At 49.2% G+C, this 13082-nt stretch overlaps 1 protein-coding gene across 1 annotated transcript in view; it reads left to right on the forward strand.

Annotated features, from left to right (window-relative positions):
* Positions 1 to 10922, forward strand: part of CDH5 (cadherin 5) — a 30925-nt gene extending 20003 nt beyond the window's left edge. Inside the window, exons 7-12 of the mRNA XM_006203658.4 lie at positions 1207 to 1454; positions 2590 to 2732; positions 4248 to 4372; positions 4735 to 4843; positions 6911 to 7156; positions 8863 to 10922. Of these exons, the coding sequence (XP_006203720.3) occupies positions 1207 to 1454; positions 2590 to 2732; positions 4248 to 4372; positions 4735 to 4843; positions 6911 to 7156; positions 8863 to 9377 (1386 nt within the window). The 3' untranslated portion in view covers positions 9378 to 10922. The remainder of the gene's footprint in view (positions 1 to 1206; positions 1455 to 2589; positions 2733 to 4247; positions 4373 to 4734; positions 4844 to 6910; positions 7157 to 8862) is intronic.
* The last annotated feature ends 2160 nt before the right edge of the window (positions 10923 to 13082 follow it).

Raw genomic sequence — 13082 nt, forward strand, 5'->3', positions numbered from 1 at the left:
GGGAGGGGTAGCCAGGAGGGGAGGATCAGTGCCTTAGGCTGGCTTACCCCAGAAGCAGACCTTGAAGCAAGGATTTGGGTGTAAATCGTTTTTTGGGGGGAGGTGATCTCAGGAAGCCACAGGATTAATGACACATGAAAAGGAGGAGAGCTAATCCAGGCTCCTTAGTGAGCAGGTGATCCCTGGGGGCAAGTGGGGCACAGTCTCACTGGGGACATCTAGGGGACAGTGTACAATATGTCTCAAAGTTGCAGCAGTTGTGGGCTGAATGAGGGCTTCTGGGGGTGGTGCTCACTCCCTGGCACTTTCTGATCTGCCCTAGGCATCAGCCAGGAGAGCGCTGGTAGATTACAGGTACTTGCAGCAGAAAGCTGACAGCCTGGAAGGAAACAGTGAATGCCGTAGGGATGGTGTGGCCATTGGCAGTGGCTGCTGCTGAGAGTCAGAGCAGTCAGGCTGGCCGAATCTGGAGGAGGAGGGCAGGTCTGCCAGGGGCACAAACTGCCCCCAGAGTGGCATGCAGAGGACTGGGGATCCCAAGCCAGGGGTGACCCACCTCAAAAGGGACACTCCAGAACCCTTCTGCCATTCTGCCTGCAGACCTTTCCTGAGTCTGTCTCCGGTCCAGCCTGCACTAGAGACTGGATACAGCTGAGGGACTCAGACAGCCTCCCCGATACCAAAGCTCTCAGCCAGTGGGGAGGACAGAGACACAGACAAAAAGGGTCCCATGTTGGCAGCAATTACCTGTGTCAGGAGGGGCAGGGACTGGTTCTGAGAGGACGTCTGTTTACCTTTGGATTGGCTTCTTGGGGGGTGAGTAGGAGTGTGCCAAGCAGGCAAGGGTAAGAGAAGCATCTTGAGCAAAGCACACAAAAAAAGGCATGCCCTCAAGGAACTGCAGATAGAACCTCTGGTCTGTGATCCCCTTCAGAGCAGGACTGTGGCTGATCCAGTGTGTCCCCAATACTTGGAGCAGGGCCAGGCACAGAGCTAGGACCAGGACCCAGGGGAGGCAGCTGAAAACAGCCAGGCCCAGCCTCTCCTGATGACCTTGGAAATCCAGGTCACATGACTTCTCCAGGCCACAGGCCCCTCATCTGTAAAAGGGGTATCATCCCAGTACTACCTTGCAGGGTCGCTGCGGAGATCACAGCCACGTGCTTGGCTCAGAGCAGGTGCTTACCGTCCTTTATCTTTCCGCAGCCCCTGGACTACGAAAACATCCGGCAATACAGCTTCACCATCGAGGCCACGGACCCCACCATCAACCTCCACCACCTGAGCAGCACCTCCAAAAACACGGCCCGCATCATCATCAACGTCACAGATGTGGACGAGCCCCCCGTCTTCGAGCAGCGCTTCTACCACTTCCAGCTGCTGGAGAACCAGAAGAAACCTCTAATCGGCCCAGTGCGGGCTGTGGACCCCGACGCGGCTCGGCGGAGCATCAGGTGAGGAGGAGGAAGGCGAGGGGACTGTGAGGATCGTGCCAGTCTCGGCATTGAGGTTCTCGCACTTGCTGGACTGAGCCCAGGACTTAAGAGAGGGAAACTGGCATCTCCCTGAACATACACAGGACGTGGGCAGGGGCAGGACAAGAACCCCAAGCTCTTCCACTACCCTCTGCAGCCTAGCGGGATCTTGTCCTGCCCAGGAATCCCACCTAGCATGGTCCTGGCCCATCGTCTGTTCTACCATCAAAGGGCTGTCCCTTGGGCCATGGCTCCCACGGGTCCCGTCTGGGGAGATCTGACAGTCAAAAGCAATTTAACATACACGAAACCCCTTCACTAAACATGCTTTGTTACATTTGTCTTCCCAAAACCACAAAAGGGAGAGGATCTGTAAAAAAAAACGCCAGTAACCCTGACTTCCGGTAGCTCGCGTTCATGGTTTGCTGTGCCCCCACCATGCCCTCCTTCAGGACCACACAGACGTCTACATACATTAATGGTGGATTTGTTTGTCTGGGGGGTTTAACTGTTTTTAATTTTTTTGGATCATACCATGCCTATTTCACACTACTTGTTCTTCTCTATCAACTAGACAAAGAGTGCTTTTATTATAACTTTTGTTATTTCTTCTATTTGTTCTGGAACTTTTCTCAGGAGTAGTGAAAATATATACTTAGAATGCTATACATAATTTTTTTCCTCTCTCTTTTCATCTCTTAAAACCTTTTTTTTTAAGTTTCTAGAAGAACTTTTTCACTTCACAAAGTTAATTGCCTTCCGATCACTTACCATTTTTAGCTCCTTTTTTATTTCTTCTTGCTCTTGCCCATTTTTTTTCATTCATCACAAAATCCAACCCCAGCTGTGGTATAGTTGATTCTAGTACCACCTGCCTGGAAGGGCTGTTGATGGAGTCTCAGGCACCATCTTCAGCCCAGTGATGGCAACACTGGGATCAAAGGGATTATTTCATTGCTCTGACTCCCTCTGGGTGGTAGATGCAATGAGCAGTGAGAGGAAAATGGAGATGGATGCAAGAGACAGACCCTAAAGGGCCTCATCTGTCCTGCTGAGGAATATGGACTCAGCAAAGGACAACGGAGAAAGCCTTGAAACTCTCTCCTCTGGGCAGATACTCCATCCGCAGGACCAGTGACAAGGGTCAGTTCTTCGGAGTAACCAAGCAGGGGAATATTTACAATGAGAAAGAACTGGACAGAGAAGTCTACCCTTGGTACAACCTGACAGTGGAGGCCAAAGAGCTGGATTCTAGAGGTAAGTGGCCCCATTTGCCGAGGGACCTGGGTCCCTCTTCTATCTTCATTCTTTCAAAATTGGCATAATCTGTCATTCTGGGGTCTCTGGAGGACTATAAGCACCTGTTGGGATGCTACAGCACCTCCCTCCCCAAGCGTGGATGGACCAGCAGCATCCACGTCCCCCGACACTTTGTTAGAAGGGCAGAACGTCGGGCCCCACCCCCAGACTGAATCAGAATCTCACGCACACTATAGTTTAAGGACTGTTACAAAACAAGCTGCCAGATGTCCCTGTGATGAGAATCATCTGAGGCACCTCTTAAACAAAGAGCTTTTCAGATGCCTCCCTGGAGACTCTAGTCCAGTGAGTCAGAAATGGGGCCAAGGAATGTGCATTGAACAGGGGCCGTGTGGTCTTAGTACTGTGGGCATTTGGAAAAGGCTTCTCTGGAGGGTGTTTATGTGCCAGTTCATGGATTGAATTCAAAATCTGAAGCAGTTTCCAACTGTTGGAGGTTCTCCAGAAATTAGAGTAACTTCAGCCAGAGGGAAAGGCAAGTGTTGGAGTTTTGCATTCTTTGCCTATATGAGAAAAATCACAACCGCCCTCCAGGAGAAGAATCACAGGGCCCAGAAAGGGGGTGACTTGGCCAAGGTCCCACTGATGCTATCCTGGAAGACCGAGGACCCCTGCCCCCTGCAAGCAACATGTCCCCCAGCATGGCAGCCAGGCCAACTTCAGTGGACTCCTGTGTACCTTTCAGATCAATTCTTGCCCCTTTCTTCCCCATCTAATCTCACTCATACAATTTTTAAATTTTAAAAGTAACAGTTTGTTGTTCATTTTAAAATGAGAAAACTATTAAAAAGGAGAAAATTATGCCCCATGATCCCACCATACAGAGACAATTACTGTTAGCACTGCTGTGTAGTTCCCTAGTCTTTTTTCTATCCATTTTTTATACAAGTGAGATCATAATATTTGTATAGAAATCATACCCTGCGTTTTTACTTAACCTCATTCCAGAATCATTTGCTCCCAATACTAAAATGCCTTTTTTTAAAAAATCACATTTTAAAAATGTAATTTACATGGGCATTGCAAATGGCCACATAGTCCATTCTTTTAAAGTGGTGTAATTTATTAACCCAATCTCACTTGGATTGTTTACCTTTTCAATTATTTTGTAATTAATTTATTTAAATTAGTTTGATTACTTAATTAAATTGCTGGATTGATTTAATAATTATTCAACCGATTTAATTAAAGCCTTTTAAAATACACAGATGTGGTTTACCTTTTTGATTCCTACAAGTAATTCTTGAGCAAACATCCTTGTGCATGAAGCTTTACCCCTTTCCTCTTTCACTCTTTTCATTCAAAACACCATCCCTGGCCTCCATTCCAGAGGTCCACAGCCCCCTCTTCCCCAAAAAAGAGCACCCCTCCAGGACTCCCCATCCACACACCTTTTAACCCCGGAGCAGCAACTGCTAAGCCCACTGCAGTGATGAGTCCTGTCCCCTACAGGAAACCCCACGGGCAAAGAATCCATTGTGCAGGTCCATATCGAAGTTTTGGATGAGAATGACAACGCCCCGGAGTTTGCCCGGCCCTACAAGCCCAAAGTGTGTGAAAACGCTGCCCAGGGCAAGGTGAGTCTGGCTCAGGTGAGAGGGCGAGGCAGCACCAGCTGGGGCAGGCTGAAGGGGAGCATTTCCCAGCCACAGTCAGCTGGCGCTTCACTGAGCTTAACGTAACCTGTACAACAGCCTTGCGGAAGGGTGACATCATCCCTGCTTTACAGATGATGAAACCAACCGGGGCTCAGAGAGAATGTGTAATGAGTAGATTGGCGGGGGGGTGGGTCGTAGAAAGAGTGGCTTCGTGGAAACCATTTAGGTTAGTGTTAACAGGTAAGAGGCAGACACAGTTGGGTCTAAACCCCAAGTCTGCATCACTGAATCCAGGCCAGCCCAACACCAACACTGACCATCCCCCATCTTCCACCCTCCAGCTGGTCGTGAGAATCTCGGCAATAGACAAGGATATAACGCCACAAAATGTGAAATTCAAGTTCTACCTGGGCACTGAGGACAGCAACTTCACCCTCACGGATAATCACGGTGCGCCTCAAAGCAGTCAGCCTGGCTCTTAGAGGGAGTCATGGATGGGGTTATCTGTGTTTTAAAGTGCAAGGTCAAGGACCAAGCCGATGAACTGGGAGCAGGCCCTCACTGGGGCTTTCAAGTTACAGAATATGTTGTACAACTCCCGCCATGTACCTTATTGGTCTGTGCAGTGGTCAGAGCGGCCCCGGCCACACTGAGCCGCCAAGTCCATGTGGGCTTCCCTTCCCCACAAGATAGTCAGGTCACTGAGGAGCACAGAACAGACATGGGGTGCAGACAGCTCAGTTTACCTACTAGCCAAGGGATTCCTTCCCATGGGACCTCTGTGCTCAGCACAACTGCAAACTGCTCTATAACATGGAACTTTGAGGTTGGTCCCAAAGAGTCAAAACTGGACAGCTGAAATCCCAAATGCCAAGGATACAGTGTTTTAATTCTGCTACAATCACTACTTACCACCAGGTGTCCCCAGGACAGGACACCAATCACAGCCTAGAGAGTGATTCCTGTGGTGTCAGTAGGACCAATCAGAGCCTCTGACGAGTATGTGCTTCTGGGGGTGCTGATGCTGAGCTGACTGGATGCCAGCCCAAAGCAGACAGGTTTCCACAGCATCTACACCTTCCTCAGAAAAACAGAAAATCCCCCTTGGGTCTAAATAAAACAATCCTTCACCCAGCATGCCGCAGAATCCCCGCCTGCCCCAACTGGCAGCACCGTGGTCGATGAGGATCCCTGCACAGAAGCAGCCACGGCCACCTTTGAGGAAGGTCAGGGAATAGGGTCCCTGAGAGAGAGGGGCAGACCCAGGGGATCACCCACAGATCCGTCCTTAAAGACCCTCCTATGGGAGGGGTAAGGTGGCCATGATGTGTTGGCAGTCAATGACAGACTGTTCAACATTCAGCTGTCTTTAGGAGTAAATAATGTGGCAAACATGTCACCCCATCCACAATAGCAATACCCACTTCTACCCCACCTCAGGAGAGATCTGCAGTGGAGTGGAAAGCTTAAATGCCACCTAGAGACACCCCATGGGTAGCCAACTAGGAGACAGGTTTGTTGGTCTCAGATTCACTTACAAAGTGAATGTCCTGTTACAGTATTAAATGAGTACAGTGAGAAATCTCTAATTTCTCCCATAAAGTATCAGTGACCATATTGTTATTACTTTCAATGATAATAGACATGGCTACTTAATAACGAAATGTAATTGACTTCCATTTGAAACCTAAAAGATGGCTTCCTTTACTTTTGGCTTCCTGAGTGTGCCAACCCTGCATGGCTAGGTAAATCCTGGAGCAGGAAGTCCCTGGACCCTCTGATCATCCCGGGAGCCTACAAAAGGCAGATTATTTGGCCTCTGCTCAGAGCCACTGAATCAGAAATGCGGGAGGAGGGTAGGGGGAAGGGGAGGGGTTGTAGAGGAAGGTCTGAAAATCAGAATGTTTAAAAATCTCCCCGGGGAATTCTGTACATGAATTGATTGCAGCTGGGAGGGAGAGCCAGCATTTGGGCCAGAACACATTCCCAATTCCAGCGTGCCCAGGGCACCTGCAGGTAATCATGCCCTCAGCGCCCAGGGCACCTACCTATGTGTTGTTTTTACTTTCTAACAAATTCTCAGGGATAGCAAAAACAGCCTTAGAAGTTAGTCCAATGCTAAAAGACTTTACTCCCCCTGATTGCTTGCCAAAGCTTGAAACGATCATTAATTAAGGGTCATCTCTTCCTGAAGTGGGGTTAAGGAGGAAGAAGGGGCCAGGCATATCAGTTGCCTACAGAAACAGAAATCAAGGATTTTACATTCTGGCCAAGTCTTTCTTAGAGGCTAGGTCAAAGCTGCTGCCCCAAACATCCCCTCTCTGGAGGAACAGATCTGCCATCAAATGGCTGAAACATGAATCAGGGGTATAAAGGGCAGAGAGGCAGCCCAGACAGCATGTGGGCTAGCGCAGTCACCAAGGGCTTCCTGGAGGAGGCAGGCCACATCATCAGTGTAGAGGATAGGACAGGGACTCTAGGCAGCAGAACTTGACTCCAAAGCCTTGGTGTTTCCAGATAACACGGCCAATATCACAGTCAAGTATGGGTATTTTGACCGGGAACGTGCCAAGGTCCACCATCTGCCTGTGCTCATCTCGGACAACGGGAGGCCGAGCCTCACCGGCACCAGCATGCTGGACGTGACCATTTGCAAGTGCAACGAGCGCGGCGAGTTCACTCTGTGTGAGGAGGTGGCTGTCCAGGTGGGCGTCAGCATCCAGGTGCTGGTAGCTATCTTCCTCTGCATCCTCACCATCACAGGTCAGTGCCCGGGAGGATGCAAGGGGATACTGAGGGGGCTGCACAGGAGGAGGAAGAAGCCAGGGATCCAGGCCCAACTCTGCCTCCAGCCCTCAGGGCAGCCCTGCACCAGTACCCGACTCTGAGCCTCAGGGTTCCTGAGGTGGGGGGGGGGAGCTCCACCTCCCTGGGTGCCTAAGGGCAGGGGAGGAGGAGAGAGGAGGGGGCGGGGCTCAAGGCTCTTCTGGTTTAAAACACTTTATATATGACATTCACTCATTCAACTTACATATTTTGAGCACTTACTGTGTACCAGGCCCTGTTCTAGGCATTTATTTATATAAAACCTATTTTGGAAAAAAAGGATCTAGTTCCTCTTTTGGAAAGAAATGGGAAGTTTAAAAACTTCTAGTTTAGATTAGCACCGGGGGCTTTCTTTCCTTATTTTAAGGATTCCTCCAACCTTGATATCTTTTCTTTTCGTGTTTGGGCCTCAGCAATTTTAGGAGCATTTTAGGCCTTGCCTTAGTTTGGGTTCCCCAGGAAGCAAACTCTGGGGCAAGTGTTGGGGTGCTCGTGGTTTATTTGAGAGGTGCTCCCAGGAAGCTCCAGAGGAAGAGGGGGAGTGAGATAGGGGAGGGAGGCAGCTGACAAAGGGCAAGCTGCCACACAAATTGTCACCCTGGGTCACCAGAGCTTCCTCCCACTGGGGACTGGCACTCACAGCCTGTGTTTATCCACCAGTGCCCACCAGCTGATGGCTGGGGCTCCTCCCAGAGGTGTAAGTTCTTCCCACTTCACCCACCATGGCGGCAGGGTGCTCTAGAGGAAGCGCTCGGGTGGTTAGAGGTTAGCCTGTGCACTACAGTGACAGGACCAGGGGACACGGTGAGACACCCACATTATCTGCTCCAGGCCTTTCCTGCCAGTGGCTCCCCTGCGAGGGCCCCCGGCTGAGCCCTCTGCCCTACATGGTCCACCCCTCCAAGGGGTTGCCAACCCTCATGCTGTCACACCCCTCGGAGCTTTGAGCAGGGCCGCCATCACACTACTGCCTGGCCATGGGACTCTGGGCAAGTCACTCAGCCTCTCTGAGTTCAGTTCGCTTAACTGTAAAAGGGGATAACAATGGGATAATCTTGAGTGAGAGGACATAAAAATGTGTCAAATCATGCCAGCATGTATACAGTAGATGCTCAAGAGTGGCTGCTGCTACAGCAATGGGTGCCATGTCTGCCAGCACCACCGTAGCCCATCATCATCATCTTGGCTCAGAATCTTTGCACTCCAAATTCCAACTCCATCCCTTTCCCCATTTCTGCCTCAGCCTCTGGCCTCCTGGCCTTTGGATAATGACATGGAAAGATTTGCCAGGATTTTCCACAGTGGTAAAAGGAGGGAGGAAGCAAGGATGCAGGTAGATGGGGTGGAGAATGAACTTGAGGGAGGCCCACTCTGTTCCTCTCCCGCCAGTCCCTACCAGTGGCCATGACACCAGCCAGGATCATATCCTGGGGTGGGGCTGATGCTGGGGTAGGGGCGCCGAGATGGACCCACCAAGTATCTAGACCAAATGAAACCTTCTGTGTTGGTCCAGGTGTCACTGGAAGGCTGGGCTGGCCCAGGGATTCTCAGGGAGAAGGGAAGGGTGCAGGTGAGCCTCGGAGAGTGGGAGCCACCCAGCCTGCTGGCCCGTGTCTGACTAGCTCTGGCTTGCTCCACCGCAGTGATCGCCCTTCTCATCTTCCTGCGGCAGCGGCTCCGGAAGCAGGCCCGCGCCCACGGCAAGAGCGTGACGGAGATCCACGAGCAACTCGTCACCTACGACGAGGAGGGTGGCGGCGAGATGGACACTACCAGCTACGATGTGTCGGTGCTCAACTCGGTGCGTCACGGCGGGGCCAAGCCCCCACGGCCGGCGCTGGAGGCCCGCGCGTCCCTCTACCCACACGTGCAGAAGCCGCCGCGCCACGCGCCCGGGGTGCACGCGCCCGGGGAGATGGCTGCGATGATCGAGGTGAAGAAGGACGAGGCGGACCACGACGGCGGCGGCCCACCCTACGACACTCTACACATCTATGGCTACGAGGGTGCCGAGTCCATTGCTGAGTCCCTCAGCTCCCTGGGCACTGATTCGTCCGACTCCGATATCGATTACGACTTTCTCAACGACTGGGGGCCCAGGTTCAAGATGCTGGCCGAGCTGTATGGCTCGGACCCCCAGGAGGAGCTGGTGTATTAGGGGGACCACACCACTGCAGCTCGGGCTAGTCGGACACGGGGCACTGAGCCCTCAAATGTAGCACACCCGCCCCAGACTAAGGGCCCTTCCTCATGGGTCCCAGAGACCTCCCCACGTTGGGTAGCAAAATCCAAATCTCTGAAATGCCCAAGAACACATTTCAGCAATGCCTACCCCTAAAATGCTGGAAAATCCAGGCTGGGACATCCACATAACCTTGTCATCTGGGACCACGGGTCCAACTCAAAGACTTTCTCTGGCTTCTCAAAGCAGCTTATGCTCAACTGCCAGGAGAAGTCTTCCCCTGAGGTCCCTGAACCCCCTGGGAAGGTTCCCGTGCCTGTCTGCTTGGAGGCAATGGGCTGGATGGCATGACCGTGGGACACGACTCTGCATCTCAGTCCCACAGGAGACTGGCACCACCCATCATGCCTGCCCTGCTTCAGCTTCCTCACACCCTCCCAAGTCCCTGCCATCCCTCAGCCTCTCCCAAGCCTGTCAAGAGGGAAGAAAGGCCTCTTGACAGCTCCCGATCTTGGGTCCTGAGGTGACCTTGCTGGCCTGCCATGCCTGTAACTATGCTGTACTGAGTGTTGAAAATTCATCCAAAGTCAGGGAAATGGCTTGTTGAACTTTGAAGCAACTGTGAATTCAACCTGGAGGGACAATGGAGATCCCGTGTGACAGATCATAGGGTGAGGACCACCCCCGTACCCAATCCCTCCAGAGAGGGCCTAGACTTGCTGTGACCCCAATTTGAGACTCCTGACATGCCTCCAGTTTGCCTGGGAGGCAGAGCAGATTCTCCCAGAGCAGAAGACCTTCCCCCATCCCTCCTGGTTACTCATTCATGCTCTCTTTCTTTTCTCTTTGTCTCTGTCTACTCTTTATCTCTTGACTTAGAGGCATGTAAGTTATGACCCACATCACCTCTGGTCAAAGTCCAAACCCAGGCATGACTGCACAACAGAGCTGGGCCATTGCCTTTCCACCTCAGTGTTGCCACATCTCAGGGAACCCCAGCAGGGCCCCATCCCTGCAGGAAGCATGGCCCCTGCCCAAGCCCTGTGGTCACCTATGTATCTCCCACTTTCAGCCGCATGTGGAAATTTCCACTGCAAACACACCTTGGAGAAATGGCATCACACAACAGGAGGAGGTTGAAGAAGAAGGCAAACTCTCCAACTCACCCTTTATCAGGGACCGAGGTTCTGCTCTGGGCAAGGCCCCTCATAATTCAGGAGATTGTAGATAACGCTCAATTTTTATTTTTAATGAATAACTACTTTTTAAATATTTTTTTACTAATAATACTTATACATTTCTAGCTCTCACAAACATATAGAATAAGGGTTTTTGCATAATAAGCAAGTTGCTATTTAGATTAACAATTTTAATTCAGGCTCTTTTAGTTGGGTAAACACATTCCTGTAACCTTCTGTTTTCTATCATTTTAGTACTTGCTCTAGTGATAATGACTATATATATTGGCTACACTGGTGCATGGGACGTACTGTATTTTTTTTATAACTAAATAAAGAAAAATTTTGAAATACTTCTATTTCTAGAGCTGAGCAAGCTCATGTGAAACACAAGCACATACCGCCGCCCCCCCCCCGACGCCCACTCATCACCACCATCATCAGAGGGACCCAAGAGTGCGAGGTGACATTTGCAGTCAGGATTTTAGAGACACACCACCGGAAAGGAGTTGCAGCAGAGAATAACAAGGGCCACCTAGTGCAGCCCTGTCTCCTCCCAGAGCCCCACGCCCTCACTCACCCCCTGCACCTGCCCCAAGTCCCACCCCGACTCTACACAGCAGGTAGGGCCTCTGGAAGCTGGAGCTGCCACATCTTTTCCATTTGACAAGTGACCCAGGGGGATGAGACTCATCAGCAGTGAGGGAGGAATTCAATCTCTAATTAGCCGGTTGACAACAGTGATGATGACTGAGCCACTGGCACTTATTTGGGGTGTGTGGACCCCAACATTGGGGTCCTCCCTGGAAAACCTCACAATCAAAAATGAGAATAGGAAGCCCACTTGCCAGACTCAGGATTTGAACTGGGGAGGTGAGAGATGAAGTTCACCTCAGCAAGGCCCCTGCCCCTTGACCCCCGCCAGCAGGCTGTCCTGGGCAGTGTTCCCCCCAGGGATGATATTTTGCAAACTGTGCTCTGGATAAACACTACTTCCCGGAACTCTTGGGGAGTCAATTTGTCTTAATTCCAATTTTGTTCTAATTCCCCTTGTGATGTATTTTTTGATCCACGGGTTACTGGAAATGTATTGTTTAACTTCCAAATATTTGTAAATTTTCCAAATTTCCTTCCATTACTGATTTCTAATTTCATTCCATTGTGGTCAGAGAACATAATTTTTATTATTTCAATCCTTGTAAATTTATTGGTACTAGCTTTATATCCTAACATATATTTCATCCTGAAGAATGTTCCATGTGCAACTTGGGAGGAATGTGTATTCAACTGTTGGTGGTGGAGTGATCCATAGCTGTCTGTCAGTGTTGTTCAAGCTCTTTACTTCCTCACTGATACTGTGTCTAGTTAGTCTCTCCAATATGGAAAGCGGATTGCTGAACTCGCCAGCGACTACTGTTCAATGGTCTATTTCTCCCTTCAACTCTTGTCAGTTTTTGCTTCATGTATTTTGGGTCTCGGTTGTGTTAGGGACATACAGGTTTATAATTGTTATATCTCCTTGACGGATTGAACCCGCTAGCATTATAAAATGTACCTCTTTATATCTGGCCACAGTTTTTACCTTAAATTCTATTTTGTCTGATATTAGTATAGTCACTTTAGCTCCACTTTGGTTACTGTTCACATGGTATATCTTCTCCCATCCTTTTATTTTCAACCAATTTGTATCTTTTAATATAAAGTGTGTCTTCTGTGAATACAGTTGGATCATGGCAGTTTATTCATCCTACCAATCTCTGCTACTGGAATGTTTAATCCTTTTACATGTAATGTAACTACTGATAAGGTAGGATTTATGTCTGCCATTCTCCTATTTGTTTTCTGTCTTAGGTCTTTTTTGTGTCTCTATTATCCCATTATTGCCTTTTTTATGTTAAATAGGTATTTTCTAGTGTACCATTTTCTCTTGTCATTTCTTTTACTACATTTTTGTTGTTGTTGTTATTTTCCTAGTGGTTCCCCTAAGGATTACACTTAAAATCTTAACTCTTATAACAATCGAGTTAGAATTTGTACCAACTTAGAGTGTACAAAACTTTGCTCCTAATAGCTCCACTCCTTACCCTTCCTTGTGCTATCACTGTTGTACAGATTACATTTTTATACATTCTATGCCCATCAACATAGATTTATAATTACCGCTTTATGCAGTAGTTTTTAAAATAATATAGGAGGGGAAAAAAAGAGTTACAAACTATTTACTTATTTACATTTAAACTACCTTATATTTCTACCTATGCAGTTACTTTTACTGCTGATCTTTATTTCTTCATGGGGATTCAAGTTACTGCCTGTGGTCTTTCATTTCAATCTAAATGACTCCCTTTAGCATTTTTTGTAGGGAAGGTCGGCTAGTGAGGAATCTCTCCATTTTGCTTATCTGAGAAGTCTTGATTTCACCTTTATTTTTTGCAGGATAGTTTTGTTAGATATAGAATTCGTAGTTAATAGGCTTTTTCTTTCAGCGCTTTGAATGCCATCC

The sequence above is a fragment of the Vicugna pacos genome, chromosome 9, assembly GCF_048564905.1.
Source record: "Vicugna pacos chromosome 9, VicPac4, whole genome shotgun sequence".
Taxonomy (NCBI): domain Eukaryota; kingdom Metazoa; phylum Chordata; class Mammalia; order Artiodactyla; family Camelidae; genus Vicugna; species Vicugna pacos.